General features: G+C 48.9%; 3 protein-coding genes and 1 non-coding gene across 4 annotated transcripts; 2 read left to right on the plus strand and 2 right to left on the minus strand.

Moving 5' to 3' along the window:
* Nucleotides 1–6,585: 6,585 nt before the first annotated feature.
* Nucleotides 6,586–6,748, plus strand: BC939DRAFT_450999 (uncharacterized protein; the record flags this gene model as incomplete). The annotated part of the gene is made up of 1 exon (XM_051555596.1): nt 6,586–6,748. A coding segment is annotated over one exon (163 nt), but the record flags the coding sequence as incomplete, so codon positions are not given.
* Nucleotides 6,749–12,206: 5,458 nt separating this feature from the next.
* On the minus strand, nt 12,207–12,279 carry BC939DRAFT_t100. Its single transcript has one exon. It is a non-coding gene; the product is annotated as a tRNA-Ile (tRNA).
* A 1,421-nt stretch (nt 12,280–13,700) lies between these two features.
* Nucleotides 13,701–15,317, plus strand: BC939DRAFT_396919 (thiolase; the record flags this gene model as incomplete). Its single annotated transcript, XM_051552321.1, has 4 exons — nt 13,701–13,834; nt 13,945–14,316; nt 14,444–15,087; nt 15,187–15,317. 4 exons carry the CDS (start codon nt 13,701–13,703, stop codon nt 15,315–15,317), a joined length of 1,281 nt encoding a protein of 426 aa, XP_051412407.1.
* Nucleotides 15,318–15,493: 176 nt separating this feature from the next.
* BC939DRAFT_451007 (uncharacterized protein) lies at nt 15,494–17,182 on the minus strand. Its single transcript, XM_051555597.1, has 2 exons — nt 16,632–17,182; nt 15,494–16,468 (listed from the first exon to the last, which is right to left on the minus strand). The coding sequence occupies exons 1-2, from the start codon at nt 16,835–16,837 to the stop codon at nt 15,682–15,684; spliced, it is 993 nt and encodes a 330-aa protein (XP_051412408.1). The 5' UTR covers nt 16,838–17,182; the 3' UTR covers nt 15,494–15,681.
* Nucleotides 17,183–18,720: the final 1,538 nt, after the last annotated feature.

The raw sequence follows: 18,720 nt of genomic DNA on the forward strand, positions 1-18,720 counted from the left end.
CTCCACATCTGCTGTAGCCTCTTCCTACTCGCCTTGCGCAGTCGGGTAGCCGGTCCTAGATGGTCCGTATTCGTCTTCCTCAACCGAGCACGCTGCTTCGCTCACGCAACACTCGCCTTTGCTGGAATCTGAATACCCAATTTGTTCACCATCTCAGCAGCCTGCGACTTACTCCCAAACTCCACAGCAGCAGTTTAAACACATACCCATCGCGACCTCTTACGCTCCTCAACAGGACAACCTCAGCCGACAGAATATACACTGCATCCTAAACACGTAAACAAAAGGATACGCATTGCACAGGCGCCGCACGGTCGAAGGCAGACTGATGCATTGAGATGGTTCATGTAATTTGTTTGAGAGATGAATAAAAAGGCAACCTTTCGTAATATATCTTTGTTTTCTGTAATAAAAAATACGCAGTAATGTTACGCTTTTGCTCGCTTCTTGGTTACTGCGCGTTCGTCGATTTATTTCGTTCAAACCGATCATTTGCTACTTTTCAAGTCCCAGATTAGCATTGCGCTTCGCACATCTCGTCGCCAAGGACAGGAGACCTTTGAAGCGTAACTAACTTTCTTATTCAGTTTTTCTACAGGAGGAGGAAGAAGGGAAGTCTATGCCTCCTTACACCATTTGAGAAGGACACCACCGGAAACGTGTATGCTCTCATTCGCCTTACCAACTATCAGAAAAATCTAATCTATATAAAGCTGCTGGCACACGCGCGTTAGGTGTCAACCAACAAGCATTGTGTTTAACCCCTCTTCTGCTTTTTCTTCCGCTTTTTCTTCTGCTTTTTCTTCTCCTTCGTCTCCACACAGGGATAACTGGCTTGTAGCAGCCAAGCGTTCATAGCGACGTAGGTTTTTGATCCTTCGATGTCGGCTCTTCTTATCATACTGAGGCAGATTTCAGTAAGCGTTGGATTGTTCACCCACTATTAGGGATCGTGAGCTGGGTTTAGACCGTTAAGAGACAGGTTAGTTTTACTCTACTGATGAAATGTTGTTGCAGTAGTAAGTGAACTTAGTACGAGAGGAACCGTTCATTCGGATAATTGGCATTTGGGCCTGCCTGAGCAGGCAATGGCACGAAGCTATCATCCGTTGGATTATCGCTGAACGCCCCAAAGTCAGAATGATGCTGAAGCGGCGAGAAAGGATGGGCAAAGAACATTGCGGTGGCTAATTGCACAATTCTCAGTCTTATCTCCTTTGCATCCGAGAGCCCATTACACGTTACACGAGGGCGAGCATGGCTGCGTTTGGCGAATGCTGCACTCTTTTCCTCTCTTTTCGCACTTCATTTTCCCACTTTCCCACTTTCCCATTTTCCCATTTTCCCATTTTCCCTTCTTCCCACATTCACCCTCCCTCAATCCATCAGGAACTGTCTCTTATCTTCCTCATCTTTTTTCGCTCTTCCGTCTGTCTCTCATACGTCTCTGCTCGACCTCAATAGGCACAGTCCAGTGGCGACTCATTGGTAACAGATACAGTTTATCTGCCAAAGCCCCATCCCTGAATGTGCCTGGATAACAGTCGAGTCAAGAGTGCTAATGCTAGAATGGCCGAGATCAGGAGAACAGCCATTCATGTCCAATGGATACTAACCCCTTCTTTCATGATCACAGGAATCTCTGCTAGAAGTGACGAGGAAGCGAAAAATACTCCACTCGACCGCCTTGTTCGTGTGCAGACCGTCTTAAACAAAGGATTGGAGTAGAGAACATTGCACAGGGACGGACCATCTCCTCGGCTGGTGAAAGAACTCGAGAAATAGATTCCTGTTGAGGTGAGGCACTGCTTCTTGTCACTCAATAATAGCCTGTAGGCATGTTTTAAGGTTATTAATCCTTCATGTTTCACGATGGTATTGCTGCTAGGAGGCATAAAGAGGACAAATCTTCAGGACTACCTCTGCATCCAATCAAAGGAAACAAGAGTCGAATAAATACTTCCGAGGTGGGGCGCCATCACTTGGCAGAGTAGCCACATATGATAAAATTCATGTAGCTGCTATGGATATTAATGTTTTGATTTACGATAGCTCATTCTACTGCCACTACGTCTGTAGTATGCCAGCCCACTCCGACTTATTGGTCCTCCATTGCGTTACTGAAGTGTCTGTCAAGTATAAGTACGTATACTGGCTACTCGCACAGGTATATTAATCGACCACAAGGTCACTAATATCGCTGCCATCTGCTCTATGATAACAGGAGAACCCCCCTCAGAGAAGTAACATGTTTGACAGAATTTTCTCGTCACCACGAAAGGCTCTCTCACCACAAAAGGAACTGGAACTCACCAACATTTACGTGGAGAATGCGCGCAAAACCAAGGACCGGGAGATTGCTTTAGTGTTGTGCGACGACGCGGAGGCTGCGTTATCCCGGATGAAAAGAGCAGCGAAAAGACTCTTACAACCCCCCTGTCCGTCGAGAATCAAGCCCTGCGCGATGGATTCGCCGGCGCCTGTCTCGAGCACGCCAACCTATTGGAGAGCTTAGGATATAGAGAAATGGCGCAGGTCAGCTACAAAAGGGCAGAAAAGTGGGGGTAAGTGACAGGTTCCTGCTCTCTATTTGTTTGCATTAGCCGGTTACTTCGTACGTCGTACCTAACGTACCTCTCAATTTGTTGACTGTCCTCTGACTTCAACAGCCATATGCGTCCTACAAGAGACCCAGGTCCTGTAATTTCCTCTGCCACCGACAGCGCCTGCCGCGACATGGCACGGATCCCTGAGGATATCTTTCCCGATGACATGCGTCAGCCCACCGTCAAGGTCGCATTGCCAGACGCAGATGAGCGACTCCGCGATACTTCCCAGCTCGCCTACTGCCTTGGCCTTCTGCAAGTGACGTCGTCGCCTGAAGAGGTCTTTGAACCAGCCGCAGGAAATTGGGTGAAATCCACAGAGAAGAATGCAGAGGAGAAGGAGAGACTCAGGACGCTGGCGGCAGATGTGATCCGGACATTCACTCGTGATGAGCTCAAGGATGCCAACGCCGTCTCAGAAGTCGTGTGCCTGGCCCCAGTTCTTGAAAAGGAGTATTTCCACTCTCTAATCATGCTATTTCTCGATGGCGTTGACAAGTCCAGTCTGCTGGATGTGCAGTCCCTCGAAGGACTGGCACAGTTGGTCCAAAGTGCTCCCGAGGGCTACCTCGACTCGGATGACCTAGCCACGATCCTGCGCAACCTTAACACCCGCTTACAGGATACTCACACTCAGTCTTCAGATCACATCGGCCGTCTCACGCTCGCAGTGTCAAAGATCCTGGATGCCATGGCCGATATCAAGGTCTCAGGCTTAAAGCGTGTAGAGCTGTACGAGCCACTCTCTGCCTATTTGAATGGACTGTAAGGCAGCAGCGACCCTTACTTGGTGTACCAGGCTGCCTATGCCTTCCAAGCACTGCAGTGTGTCCCAGACAACGAAGCACCATGGCAAGCAGCGATGCGGCGCACTGGAATTGTGTTGAAGGATGCCTCGGGGCTAGTTAGCGCCGTAAAAGGTCTGGACGTCAATGGCTTCATCACAGGACTCGGGTATCTTCAGGAGGGACTGGGAGAGACGATCCAGGTGGCGAAAATCGGTTACGAAGGCGTGAGCGCACTGATCGAGAATGGACAAGGACTGCTGGAATCTCTCAAAGTTGGCCTCAGCTTCAACAAGAAACGTGCCTGGTACACAGCCCTGCGCGGAGCAGACACACTGCTGCGGGACGGTCAACTCGCCAAGTTCAAGACCCTGGTCTGTGGAGCGCCTTGCCGGCGTGATCTAGCCTTTCAACTAGGAGTATGCCAACGCCTGGGGGACCTTGCCGCCAATCCACTGTGGGACATCGAGTCTCGCCAAGGTGCTGTTGCGTTTTTGGGCGAGATGTACCGAAACGATGCGGAGTGGGGTCAGCAAGCTCTCGTCAAGCAATGGATCCTTGACATTCTTATGCAGTTGGCTTCGACATTTGGCTCAGCTATGCCAGGTATGTATGATGAACATGAACAGATACGTGAGAGGCTCTCGCCTTATTATGAAGTATGGAGTTCGCCGCCTAGCAGGTACTAATAGTTGTGCTATATTCTATTGTGGTCTATGCGATACATGATGTAGTTGTCGAATCCTTGTTGCAAGAGCTAGAATCGAATGGCGATGAGACAAAAAGGATTCTTTATCAGTGCAATGTTTAACCCTTATATCTACTTACAGACAGAAAGTCAACAAGACAAGAGAGGGATCTTTATTTCCTGGGCAGACGGGCCCCTTATAAAGCACTACCCGTCTGCACCACGTTAAGGGTACTTGTCTCTGCTCGTACGTACTACATAGGTCAATATAGTGCAATCAGAACTGCCGAAAGGAAAATCGAAGCTTACATCCGCTGCAGGCCGCCTTACCAACCGTCGCATCTCCATCATTGCTTGATCTTGTTCAGAACAAGCCCGATGTTGAAGCCGACCTGAGGCGACTGAGAAAGCAACGATTGAAGGAACGAGGCAAAGTCGTGTACATCCCCCCTCAAGCCAAGGCTAACCTGCAAGTGTCCAATGACAAGCTGTTCGGCTTGACAAAGGAAATTGAAGGCTTCCTGAACAGTGACCATAAGGTGATGCTCCTGCTTGGCGATTCCGGTGGAGGCAAGTCGACCTTTAACCGGCAGCTCGAGTGCGACTTGTGGGATGCCTATAGGAAAAAGGAGGGCAGGATTCCGCTCTTCATCAGCTTACCCGCCATCGACAAGCCAGAACAGGATCTGATTGCCAAACATCTACGAAAGGCAGAGTTTACCGAGCCCCAGATCCGAGAGCTGAAGGACTACCGCAAATTCATCTTGATTTATGACGGATATGACGAGAGCCAGCAGACACATAACCTGTACACGAGCAACCGACTGAATCAAAAGGGAGGATGGAGCGCTCAGATGGTCATTAGCTGTCGCAGCGAATACCTTGGCCTTGATTATCGGGATCGGTTCCAGCCAGCAGATGGCAATCACCAAGCAGAGCCAGCATTTCAAGAGGCGGTCATTGCGCCATTCTCTATGGATCAAATTCAAGAACACATAAGGAAATATGTGTCCGCGACCAGACCGCTCTGGCAGGTGACGGACTACTTGGAGGCCCTGAATCTGATTCCCAGCCTGCAAGGCCTGGTCAAGAATCCCTTTATGTTAGCGTTGTCCTTGGAGGTGCTGCCACGCATGGTGGATCCAGGACAAGACCTCTCGGTCGTCCGGATCACGCGAGTCGCGTTGTATGACCAGTTTGTGGAGCAATGGTTAGAGCGAGGCAAGAAACGGCTCGTTGAGAAGAAGGACTTGAGCTATCAAGAGAAGAAGGTGTTCGAGAACTTGTCCGACGATGGCTTTGCACAGAACGGAGTTGCCCTTTTAAAAGCGTTAGCGGTGGCGATGTACTAGGAGCAAGCGGGCAATCCGGTGGTCGAGTACTCGCCCTTTCGCGATCAAGGAACATGGAAAGAAGGCTTCTTTAGCCGGGAGAACGAGAAGCAGCAGCTCTTGCGTGAGGCGTGTCCTCTGACGCGCAGCGGCAATCAGTACCGGTTTATCCATAAATCACTGTTGGAATACTGCTTAGCCCGTGCGGTATTTGAGCCGCGAGACGGGGAGAGTGCGAGCCGTGCGGCCTTACCTGAAGTCCTGCCGCGCCGAGGGAGCGTCTATTCCGTCATGAGCTTTGAAAAACAAGCTGATGCAGAGGAATCCGTGGGAGCCATTGAACAGACCGTGCTCGATTCACCCTTGGCACGGGAAAGCTTTGTGGCGAGCCGTCGATTCTGCAGTTTTTAACAGAGCGTGTCCAATAGGAGCCTCTCTTCAAGCAGCAACTGCTCGCCACAATCGAATGCTCCAAAACCGACAAAGAGGCACGCAAGGCGGCAGCCAATGCGATCACAATATTGGTCAGAGCCGGGATGCCGTTTATCGATGCAGATCTGAAAGGCATCCGGATCCCAGGAGCGGACCTGAGTGGCGGCCAATTCGATTCTGCTCAGCTACAAGGGGCAGATTTGAGAAAAGTCAACCTCCGCAATATTTGGCTGCGTCAGGCCAATTTGAGCGACGCACACATGGCGGGTGTGCAGTTTGGTGAATGGCCGTACCTCTTAGAAAAAATCAAGGTGGATTCCTGCGCGTATTCGCCAGATGGGAAGTTCTGTGCAGTAGGTCTCAACGACGGCACGATCAGCGTGTATGACGCTTCGACTTGGGCAAAAGCCCACACCTTGCGTGGTCATACCAGGTCAGTTATGAGCGTGGTGTATTCGCCTAGCGGCCAGCAGATCGCCTCGGGAAGTACGGATTGCACGGTGCGACTGTGGGATGCGCAAACCGGTGCACCCGGTCTGACCTTAAGCGGCCATACCAACTTTGTTATGAGCGTGGTGTATTCGCCTAGCGGCCAGCAGATCGCCTCGGGAAGTTGGGACAAGACGGTACGACTGTGGGATGCGCAAACCGGTGCACCCGGCCCCATCTTAAGCGGCCATACCGACATGGTTGCGAGCGTGGTATATTCGTCCAGTGGCCAGCAGATCGCCTCAGGCAGTGAAGACAACACGGTGCGGCTGTGGGATGTGAATTCGGGTCAATGTTTGGCAGTTGTTCAAGGTTTCCATGGATTAATCACAAGCATCACCTGGAACCCTACTCCAAACGGCACCTATTTCGCAACCGGCTGTAACGATATGTCTGTTCGCGTGTGGCAGGTCATAGAAGAGGAGGACCGCTATTAGGTGCGCCTGCATTGGAGTTCGATGCATGACAGACTTACCGTGTCAAATACCTCTATCCAAAACGTCCAAGGCTTAAGCAGGATAAACATGCGGCTATTAGAACAACGTGGCGCTGTGGACAAGCCTATTCCGCCTTTGGGCTTCCACGAGGCGAGCAAAAAGCTAATGACCATGGCGTCCGTGGTATATAAACTCAAGAGACCGTCAAACCACAGTATGATGGATACCATCGCCACGACCGATTCTCTCGCTGTACAGCCAAAAAAGCCGGTCGATTCGGCGGATGTCTTTTCGCTTGCTTGAAAGGTGAAGGTGAGGCAAATAGGAAGTTAGCAATGTCATCTTGACTTTTAGTCATTGCCAAGCATTTTGCGCATTGATTGTGCTTTCTGAAGAAAATATACAGAGCAGTCTTTGTCCATGACAAGTTCACAAATTAAAAGCGGTAGTCAAGAGCACAAACTAAAGCACTCAATGGGTTAGAAAAACCAAAGAGCGGGAGAGAAAGTGATAAACAATGAAGAGATCAAGCAAGGGTCACGGAGTATTGTGCGCTCGTAAACGTTGACCATGGCAGCCTGCTGTCTTAAGTAATACGCGCAAGAGAAACATAACTCTTCCGATTCTAAACAATCCAATCGCGAAGAGTATCGCCCTAACTTCCTTCACCGACCCTGGCCAATGTCACCAGCACCACCGCTGCGGCTAGCACCAGATCTACAGCCAACAATGCACTCGCCATACTGAAGTAGAATTCAGTAAGCGTTGGATTGTTCACCCACTATTAGGGATCGTGAGCTGGGTTTAGACCGTTAAGAGACAGGTTAGTTTTACTCTACTGATGAAATGTTGTTGCAGTAGTAAGTGAACTTAGTACGAGAGGAACCATTCATTCGGATAATCGGTATTTGGGCCTGCCTGAGCAGGCAATGGCACGATACTATCATCCGTTGGATTATGGCTGAATGCCTCTTAATCAGAATCCGTGCTAGAACGCGACGATTTTCTGCCTTTTTAATCCTTAGTTGAATACGAATAGACCCTCGGGTTCTGAATCATACTACGCGTGTACGTTTGCGCTACGGAAAAGTGGCGTGAACGTCCACTAATGCCAATTTCAAATATTGAAAGGGATAAATTCATTGCAGACGGTCTTAGTTGAACGGAGTATTGTACGAAAGAACTTTTTTTTTCAAAACATTTAGAGCCGACGGAAAAGGTTCTGCGCAAGTAGTAATAATCCAAACCATGGAAGAGTTGGTGCTAAGCGTCTCGCGTCGGACCCATACCACCACTTTGCTTATCTCATACTTTATAACAGAGGTAAGATTATTCTTTGGATTTTGTTTTGTTCACTGTATAAAACCTTACCCTCAAATGAGGCCAAGCCCTCAAAAAAACTTAGGCAGCTATTTATGGCAAAACATGGGGCTTCATTCATCTGAACTGGAACGACAGTAGCATCTTTGGTTCTTATAAAAGACTTGCTAACAAGATAAAGGATGGGAGAGATACTAGGAAGTAATAATCCCATAGTCTTGTGATTCGATGTCTCTCAATCTCCTTGCTGTATTCACCAGGTACACGAATCCAGTCGGCATGCTCTCTAATATACTTGAACTTGGCTTCATCGCCTTTGAGGCCGTAAACAGCGCGATAGTCCACTTCATTGCACCTCATGAAGTACTGGATCTTAGATATGGTATCAGTAAAGCAGGTGCAGGGGAGAGACTGTCAATAAGGAGTGCCTCGCGATGTCTGTCTAGCTTTCCGCCTAGAGCTTTTTCAGACAATATAGAGCTGTAGACCACAGCATGGACTGTGAAGTAAAGGTTGTTGAGTAAAAACGAAAATGCCGGTAGCCACTCTCGATGCGGATATGAGTAAACTGGATGAGGAATGAAGAAGTTGAGAGAGGAAAGAAGGAAGGCATATGTGCCAAAACGCCGGCAATGCTGCCATTATAAAGAGGGCATGGTCAAAAGGAGGAACCTTGTCTCTTTTCTTGGTTCAGATATCGATAACAGCTTAGTTGTTTGAATATTGGCTTTTACCGGTTCATTGAGGCCAGCTGTCAAATTATCTACCACTCCTTTCAACCAACCAGCATGGAAGATCAGCAGAATTGGGCGATCCAGACGGATACCCACCTTCCGTCGCCCAGTAACCTAACCGATGAAACCCAAAACTCTCACGGTAGTTGAGTCAGCTGGTTGGTGCTGTACTGTGCTGTTTATGTTCACATTGCGACCCCTGAAAAAAACACGCCAGGTAAAACAGAAGATTCACTTTGTGGACAGGCAAATGCCTCAATCCAGAATCGGTACTACTATACATCTAGGATTCTTCAGCGGTTGTCGTTTTGAATGGGTGTCTGCTACCCCTAAAGAGTTGGCCCCTGCGCGGCGGCTGATGCCTATTATGCAAGGTCGATTTGCAAGACGCGGTGGCGTTAATCTCGATTGTGGACGAGCAGTGCTTGTGCTCTCAACATCACATCTTCACCAAGATTAGACCTTTTTCAACACCAGGACCCAGAACAGGACTCGGAACAGAATCTGGAAGGACATCTGGTCGAGAAGTAACGCCGAGTCAACATGGTGAGCCCTCTCACTTTGGTGCAAGCACAGCAGTGACCGTGTGCACTGATACAGCGCTTGCCTTCCGAGTCGGATGTGATATCCGATCCTAGGGAGTCGATCTTGAGACTGGTCACAACCGTGGAATTTGCTGATAGGCCCATAACGTTGATGGTATAACGGAGACAAAGTGAACATGGTCTGCGCAAACGTCGGACGGTATCCGGAGAGATTCAATTTTCCAATAATATCTCACCCCCTAGATTGAAAGAGATATGGCTCCACACACCACACTGATTAGGTATTTATCTGTATAAAACCTAATAGTAAACTGGAGGTACACTTATTAAACTAAATAAAATACATTAGAGGGAAAATGGGCGAAGCACCGATGACATCAAGATACAGTCGGGAAATAACTGGTAATGGAATGTTTTATGCTTTTTGGAACAGAACAAGTCAACTAGAACGAAAGATGTTTTTATTAATGCCCCCCAGGTACCGCTTTTACAGGGTACCTGGGACCGTGACTTTTGACAGACAGTGTCTCGCTCTTATGAATAAAAAAAGGAAGTGGCCGTCTACCGGTTCAGTCCCAAGATACAGGTTAGTCTGAAGTGGGTCCGATTGGTTCTTGCTGGAAATGGAATGCTTTTGGTGAACAGCGGTACTGTCACGAAGGGCAGGTGGGACAGGGTGCAAGAAGGACGGGCTTAAGAGGTGGATCGGACTAGGTAGATAGTTTATTGCAGACTGAGGTTCCATAGCCGTCGGGTGCCGGAAATGTCTTTCATTCTCTTCCTTCTCTTGTCTGACCATTCCCTCGCACAAATCCCATGCGCGAAACTGGGTCAGAAAAGAAGCAGAGGCTCGCGCATAGCGCTAGAACGAAGAATTTTGGTGTGCCCCTGTGGAGGAGAAACAATCTCTTTTCCTGAGATCTGGAAGATGGGCGAGAGAAGAAAGAGGTCCATGCTTGCTTTCAATACATCACAGGCCAAAGCAAACAAATACATCAGCGGCCAGCCTACTGCCGTTCTGATTTTGATGAATACAGGGCTTACAATCTTGATACTACTCCATGTTAATGCTCTAAAACGCGATGACTCACAAACAGGTTTTCTATAAAAAACGACCCCCGGAACACATAGTCATCGTCTTGAGTGATGTATTGCGTACTGATGTATAGTTGACTGTCCGGATGAGTGAGGAGAGGGGAGGCTGTAGCCAAAGAAAATAAAGAGAGGTCGCTTGTTTTGGTGCAAAGCAAAACTTAACACTACACTTTTCTGTCAGCTCTATCCTCTTGTTCTACGTGCTTCAATCTTTGTGATTGTATTGAGGTAGATCAACTCCAGATCAATTGTCATATCATCTTTCCGTCTCTTTTAAACGCGAATTCATATATTTACATTATCTGCTCTTGCTCCAAGCCTATTTACACCCTCTCATTCCATCTACATCTCCGCCTATTGTTACACTCTCAATTAAGGTAAGTAGATTTCTTCGTCTTCCCCTGGTACGAGCGTTGCAGAAAGTCGCATCAACACTCAGCTGAACAACGTCCCGCTCCTGTCCAATTTCCTCATACGCGGCTGAAAAAATGCAATTGGCCCTTGTTGTCAAGTCATGCATCGCAGTTTGTGCATGCGTGGATGTGCTAACACGTCCCACGATAACCTTATCGCCATCAAAGGTCATAACAGATACAGCCCTTGCCTGGATTCTGTCATGCTCGGATGATACACTGGATAACGCGTGCTACCGCGATTGTAGCCGCTCAAAACTCGGTGGCAAGTTGTTGTGCCCCAGATATCTTCCTGCTGATGGAAGAAAGTAAACATTGATCGCTCCTTTGTCAAGCACAAGTTTCTACAAAGTTCAGATTGTGTCCGTGTGTCATGTGTCTGTGAGAACGTTGCTGGATGCGGTCCTCCACGCAATCTATGCTAGTGTACCCGCACGACGTTGACCGTAGGGATTGGTTTCAGTCGCACCAAAATGAATAAAGGAAATGAACGGCAAGGCTTGCTCGAACGCAGTGAAGGATCGAGTATAATAAGCAGACGCACGAGCTTGCGTTCTTAGGAGGCGTGGGATGGGTGTTAAAGCTAGTAGATTAGGAACGGGAGTGTGAAGGACAGAGCGGACAACAGGGAGCAGCGGGGTGGAGAGGAGAGCGAGCAGAGGACAGAATAAAATATATTGCAGACTGGGTTATGGAGGCTACCACTAGCCCTCGACGAGAGCGAATGCGTTTTTTACTATGTTTTACCACTGAAGCAGCGTGAGATATTTTTGGACAAGAAGGGGTATGACAAATCGAGCAATTAAGGAAGTAATAGCAGAGAATAATCGCACGTCTACACATGGCAGGCAGGGGCCGGCAAAGGGACAATCTATTTGACAACCCGGGTTGTTACTCTTATTTGGCAACCCCTGTACAAATCCCATGTAAAACAAGACTCGTATCTTTTGCGAATTTCAAGTCGAAACAACGCGGCGAGAGGTTGAGAACCATTCCTTCCTCCACCTGGCGCCCCATGCAACCTTTTGCGACCTTGGGAGAAGCCTTCTTCATGACGGAAAACAGGATTTTATCGATGATGGACTCAGTGATGACGAAATGGGAAATCAGTTACATTGTGGAGTCCTTTAAGAGACAGATGACGATCTAGCTTAAAGAGCCGGGGCCAGGTACCATAAGGACTACTGGCATAATCGACATTTAAAAAATGGTGGCCTTACATGGAGTTAGTCAACCCGGGTTGTCAAATAGATTGTCCCGCCGGCAAATAAGCATTTTCAACCGCCAAAAAGCAAAGCGGATCCTAGGAAGGAAACCGGACTAGGGCAAAATGCTCATTGCAGGGATCGAACCTGCGGCCTTCGCGTTATTAGCACGACGCTCTACCGACTAAGCTAAACGAGCTTATCCAATTGTTAATTGGAACTTGTTGAGAATCTGAATTCTTTTATATATATTCATAAATTTCCTACATTCTATAAGTGCAAGATGGGTATTTGCGCCTATTTATTCCGTAAGTGCAAGGCTTCAAGGCCTTTGCGGACATGCCCCCATAAAATAACCAATAAACCCTGGCAAAGATTGTCCACTGGAAAAAAAAAAAAAAAAAAAAAAAAAAAAAAGGCCTTTGCGGACATGCGTCTCGTGCTCATGGGGATTTATGTTAATAAAAAAAAAAAAAAAAAAAAGTGCAATGCAGCAACAGCTAGACGGCTGGCAGGAAGCAACTGAGAAGGTCAATATGGATGGATAAAGAGCATAGAACAAAGAGCGCAAGCTTTGGGAGACGAGGCAAAAGCAAGCCAAGGATCGAGGACAAGCCGCGAGAGGACAGGGACGAAGCTTCACACAGATGACAGACAAGACCATTTGGACAGCACTCAAGAACAAGATCAAGGGCGCTTCGGCGATTCGGCAAGCAGGCAACACACCTGGCCGTGTGGAGGACGAGACAAGGGACAACGATCAAGGGGCCTGGACGGTTCAAGATTTGTACCACGGACTGACACCGGCGGCTCTCACCAAGGACTGGGAGAGCCTTTTCGAGACGACCACCTCGATCGCGAGGTACATGGTCGGCCGATTTGTCAAGGCCATCGAGGGATTCGGACGGACAGAAATCTGGAACGAAAGGTGCAAAGTCACCGTCGACTGGGAAAGGGAAAATGGGATCACTACCATGAACAAACGCGCCTGGGGACGCAACTGTGTTGGAGAGCACAGACGTAGTGGTAGTGGTTTCGTTAGGTCCTCCAGGAGACAACGACGCGCATTGGATGTGAAAGAGATCGAGGAACGAGCGGACAAGCGAGTGCTGCAAAGTTGCATGCAGCAGGTGGAGCTAAACGTGATGGAACGCACCGGCAACTGTAAATTTTTGATGATTGAGGAACGCGGCTAAAAGATGACCTTTGCGCACAACAGGCCAAGTAGGGAGTAGGGCTTAGTCACCGACCCCAGGCGGGGTCGAGTTACCACTCATGCTGACGGGGATTGTGAAGGGGATTGGAGCTGCGAGTGACTAGCAGCGGTGCGGTAAAAGCCGCTTATTAGAATATTGAGCACCCTTTACTATGCCTCTAGCAATAGGGATCCCTAGTCTAGAGTCCCTCACTATAAATCCGTGGGTTCTAGTTATCAAAAAAAAAAAATAATCCATAAGTGCATGTTTCACAATATGCATGTGTCTGCCTTGAAAATAAAAAGAGCAGAACGTTTCACGTCTTTTTTCTCACCACACTTTTTACACCAGCCTGCTTTATTCACTCACCACGACCATGACTTCACGACTCTCTCAAATTGCCTCCCATCTTATTCCTGACTCGATGCATCACCACCAGCATCAACAAACGAACGGGACCAAGATCGGAATCAAATCCGAGGACGATGTTATCATATCCTGCGCTGTACGCACACCGATCACCCGTGGGTTCAAAGGAGGATTCAAAGACACGGTGCCGTAAGCTGCTCGTTATTTTATTTTGCGGACCAAAAGACGGATAGGATATAGTATACGTAGGATGCTTATAAAGTGTTCATCCTCTCGACAACCCCTCCCCCCCAAAAAAGTGAAGACCTTTTAGCACAAGTTCTGATCGCCGTTAAGGAGCGCACAAAGATCGACCCTGCTCTTGTTGAGGATATCTGTGTAGGAAACGTCCTCCAGCCCAGTGGAGGTGCCACTACCTCCAGAATGGCAGCTCTCTATGCCGGCTATCCCATCGGGACGACTGTTTACACCGTCAATCGACAATGTGCTTCGGGTCTTCAAGCTGTAATCAATATCGTGGATGCTATTCAGACGGGTCGCATCGAGATCGGTATCGGTGCAGGAGTCGAGTCCATGACGATGGGCTATGGCTCTTCGGCCATGGCGGCCAAGTCCTCGGAAAAGATCCCAAAGGCATCACAGGAGGCTGCTGATTGTCAGCTCTCCATGGGGTATGCGGTGCTCATGAGAAATGTGTGCTGAAAAAGGGGTCATTGTTGCGTCACATACTGATGTCAAAGCGCCGCGCTTTTTTTGCTGTGCGTATGCGTGCATTTTTTTACGCGCTTCGCAAATTAGAATCACGTCCGAGAATGTGGCGCACGACTTTGGCATCAGTCGTAAGGCACAGGACGAATATGCAGCGCTCTCATTCCAACGTGCCTCGCTCGCCCAGAAGGAGGACCGGTTCAAGGACGAGATCGTGCCCGTGCAAACCTTCATCAAAGAAAACACGACCGCCACCACATCCGGCACCGCCGGTAAAGACAACGCGGGCGATAACGATGGTCAGATGAAGGCGGTCGTCATCAGTCAAGACGACGGCATCCGTGAGGGTGTCACATTCGACTTGCTCAGCAAGATTCGCCCCGCGTTTTCGCAGGAAGGGACCACGACTGCAGGTAATGCCTCTCAGATCTCCGATGGCGCTGCAGCTGTGCTGCTGATGAAACGAAAGACTGCCCAACGACTCGGCTTGCCCATCCTCGGAAAATTCATCACCTCTGCGGTCAAGGGTGTGCCGCCTCGTATCATGGGAATCGGTCCAGTCGCCGCGATTCCGGCAGTCTGTCAGCACGCAGGTATCTCGGTCCAGGATGTCGATGTGATCGAGCTAAACGAGGCCTTTGCGAGCCAGACATTGTATACGATTGAGAAGTGTGGGCTGGACGTTCACAGGGTCAACCCGAACGGTGGCGCCATCGCGCTAGGACATCCCCTTGGTACGACAAACACGGCACATCGATGCTTATCAATTTGCTGGGCTCATTTTGTGTGCATGTGAGACTTACTGCTCATTATATGTATATTGTTGTTTATAGGTTGCACAGGCGCACGCCAGATTGCGACGTTGTTGAACGAACTCAAACGGCGCAAGGCACGACTGGGAATGATCACCATGTGTATGGCTACAGGTATGGGAGCCGCCGCTCTCTTCGAGAACGAGTCCTAAGCTCGTGAAGATGAACGAAATGCAGCTAGTCAAGCCCTCCAGGAACATGCATTCTTTACCTGGTAAAGGCTGAGCTTTATCGCGCACAAAGCAAACAGGGACCGAGCTATTTTATGGTTCAAATGTACCTCGTGAAAATAAAACAATAAATGAAAGTTTGAAAAAGCCAATCGAGCTTTTACAACGTCAACCAGGGTGTTTATGCGATAAATTAAGTGGTAGTAGATTGTGCGTCTAGTCTATAGTAAGAGACATTGTGCATATGGCCCCGGAGCGGGAGGCGAGGATGGACATACGGCCCCCCTCAACAAAATGGTCACATTGAGCTGGGCGAAAGAAGGGGGGTCAATGAGCAGCCCTAACTTTAGAACATGGCGTAGCCGACAACAGCAACCAAGCCCATGGCCCAAGCACCAGCCTTGACAATTCCAGCAGCGCTGTCGATGTTCTTGTTCGAGGTGATGGTGGGGCTAGAAGTCGCAGGGCCAGAACCGCTGGCAGTGGTAGCGGTGCTAGCGGGGGCAGCAGGGCTAGTGGTAGCGCCGCCAGGAGCAGAGGTGGGGACAACAGCGCCAGGGGCGGTGCTGGCGGAGGGAACAACGGGCACAGTGGTCGGGGGAACGGTGGATCCGCCGAGGTAGGCGGGCTTGCCAACGCACTCCTCCATGGTGACGAACCTGTAGCCCTTGGCGAGGATAGCGTCAATGACACGGTCGGCCAAGAGATCAACCGAGAACTTGTGGATCTCATGCTGGAGAAGGATGAAGGAATCGGTAGCAGGATTGGAATCCTGGATGATGACCTTGTTGAGCTCGACCATGGACTTATCAGTGGCCTCCTGGGCAGACAGGGCCTTGAAGCGCCAGTCGTTGGTGTCGACGTTCCAGTGAGAGATGACCAAGCCCATCTCGGTCATCGTCTTGGTGCACAGCCCAGCGCAGCGGCCCTCAGGCGCACGCATGTACGCAGGGCGGACGCCCGAGTTCAGGAACATGATCTCGGCGGTGTCGGTAATCTCCTTCTTCATCTGGTCCACAGTCATGAGGTCCATGTTGCTATGGCTGTATGTGTGCGATGCCAACTGATGGCCAGCAGCGAGAACCTTCTTGAGAGCGCCAGCCTGGCCAGCGTCCTGGGCAATCATGCTGCCGCTGTTTGTGAAATAATTCAGGGGAGGGAAACATGTGGATGGGGTGAGTACAACTGGACGCGTTTTGCTGTTGTTGCAAATGAAGCAGATCAAGGGAGGTTTTCCCCCTGGGATGGACCGTTGCAGATCGAGTGGCAACAGCAGTGGTGGTAACAGAGGCTTACAGGACAAAGAATGTGGCCTTGACGTTCTTCTTGGCCAAGATAGCCAAGAGGGCGTCGTTGTACGAGCCAGGACCATCATCAAAGGTCAATGCAACAACACCAGGCATGGTGCAGGTGTCGATCTTGTTGGGATCGTCGGGCATGGCGGCAGTGGCGACGGAGGCCAAGAAGATGGCAGAGAAGGAGAGGATGGTGTTGATCTTCATGGTTGTATATGGTATGTAGATGGTAGGATGTAGAGGAGAGTGAGAGGTAGGGTATGCGTTTCGGGAGAAGGGAGGTGTAGTGGCAGGGTTTCTTATGTGTTGGAAGGGGACGTGGTCTTTTTTCTTGGACAGAAAAAGGTGTGTGTACTGTTACAGAGGTGGGGGAGAAGGAGGGTATTTATGCAGTCAAGTTCAGAGATAAAAAAGTGAGGAGGAGGATGGGGTTGAGGTCGAGAGCAGCTCATTTTATGGTTTCTGTAAACAAAGTGTTTATCTCTGAAGAGCATTGCACCCCTGCCTGGGGAATCCCCGGTAACGAAGACCAAGGTGTGGGCGATGACTGGTCCAGCGCGCAGAAAAGATGGGCGTAAAGAACTCAATTTAGAATTAAATGCAACGTCTTTTCGTTTTTAATTGCAAGATGGGATAATCGAACAATCCGCCGCGACCGGCAGTTGGCCCCATGCCCTGCTCAGCAAACCCAGACACAAAAATAAGTCAGAGGTAAATATAGCTGGACTGAATCTCAAGCAAATGCCTGCAACCAAACGACAATGCGACAATGCGGATGGCACCAGTTCCCAAAACAAACAGAGTAGTCTACTGTCCATATACACCCTTTAAAATAGATTCACTTTGTGCTGAACTTTCTCTTGGGAGTGTCGCTATTATCAGCCGTGCGCCTATTTTCAGTTTTTTTTTCCTTCCTTCTTTGTTTGCCTGTGCTTTCTGCGCGTGCTCTACCAGACAAGTTTGATCAACTTTGTTCCTTTACACCCAATAAGGAATACACCAACGTCCAATAACAGTGAAAAAAACGAGGCACAGCCTTCTTTTTCTTTATTTCCATGGCTAGGGATAAGGGTTGCCTGCTTGGCGCGATTTTATCACCAAACTCGAATGGCGCTGCCTTCTATGTACACCGCCAACGTTCAAGGGGACAAGTCCTCGACAAAAATAAAGCTTGACTGTACTGACATCCAGCGTATGAAGGTACATGTGAGACCTAACCCGTAGGCAGTTCACCTTGAATCGCCGTGAATATCTAATATAATTGACCTATGGCTGTTGCCCTGCCCCAGGCACTAATGTCATCATAGCCCAACACCGCCCCTGTTCAAATTTTATAATGTGAGTTGTTTCATTCATTTGCACTGCTTGAAGAAACCTTGCTGAGACCTTCAATTCGAATTTCATACGATATGTATTATGCGCTGCTTGAAAACCTCTTCGGTGCCTACAATAAACTTTAAGAAAAAAAATTGTCGAGAAAGTCTTTGTCGATCCGAAAGTTGGCGTCAAAATGTATGTGGGATGAAAATGTGGGTGGGCCAATCGATCATCTCGGAGTTTTCGTTGGGCCTCTTTAGAATAAAATCTTAAGGCTCAAATCCCGATCTCGATCTTCAGCAAGAGTCGTGGCATGTCTTTGTGGTTCTTAGTTATTCAGCGGAAAGTTTCATGCTACTACGAACAGGTCCCTCTACCTGAGCTGGCATAAAGAGACGCTGTCGCGTGAACTATTGAGGATTAAAAAAAAACCTCCTCAACCCCAGATGACTAGGATCTTTTTGGTTTTGCGCCGCCGAAACTCGAAGTTCGAACTTGCAACATCACAAGAGATATGAGCATGTTCTCCAAGGAATACCTTAGTCGTAGTACCTTTCGTTCAATCAGGCCTATTGCATTGCTCCCTCTTTGTGCTCCAGCAAAGAGCGATTGGCTGCATGCATGGCCCTGGATACGACAGACTTAGACGGTACGAGAACAAAGACAGGGAAAAGAAATTATGGCTGACAATTATATCCTGGACTCAGGCAAGCTCTTAATCTCCGTTGTGGATGAGGAAGAAGAGGAAGAGGAGGAGGCTAATTTAATGCTTG

This window comes from Gamsiella multidivaricata (genome assembly GCF_025024155.1).
Source record: "Gamsiella multidivaricata strain RSA 2152 chromosome Unknown BC939scaffold_31, whole genome shotgun sequence".
Taxonomy (NCBI): Eukaryota; Fungi; Mortierellomycota; class Mortierellomycetes; order Mortierellales; family Mortierellaceae; genus Gamsiella; species Gamsiella multidivaricata.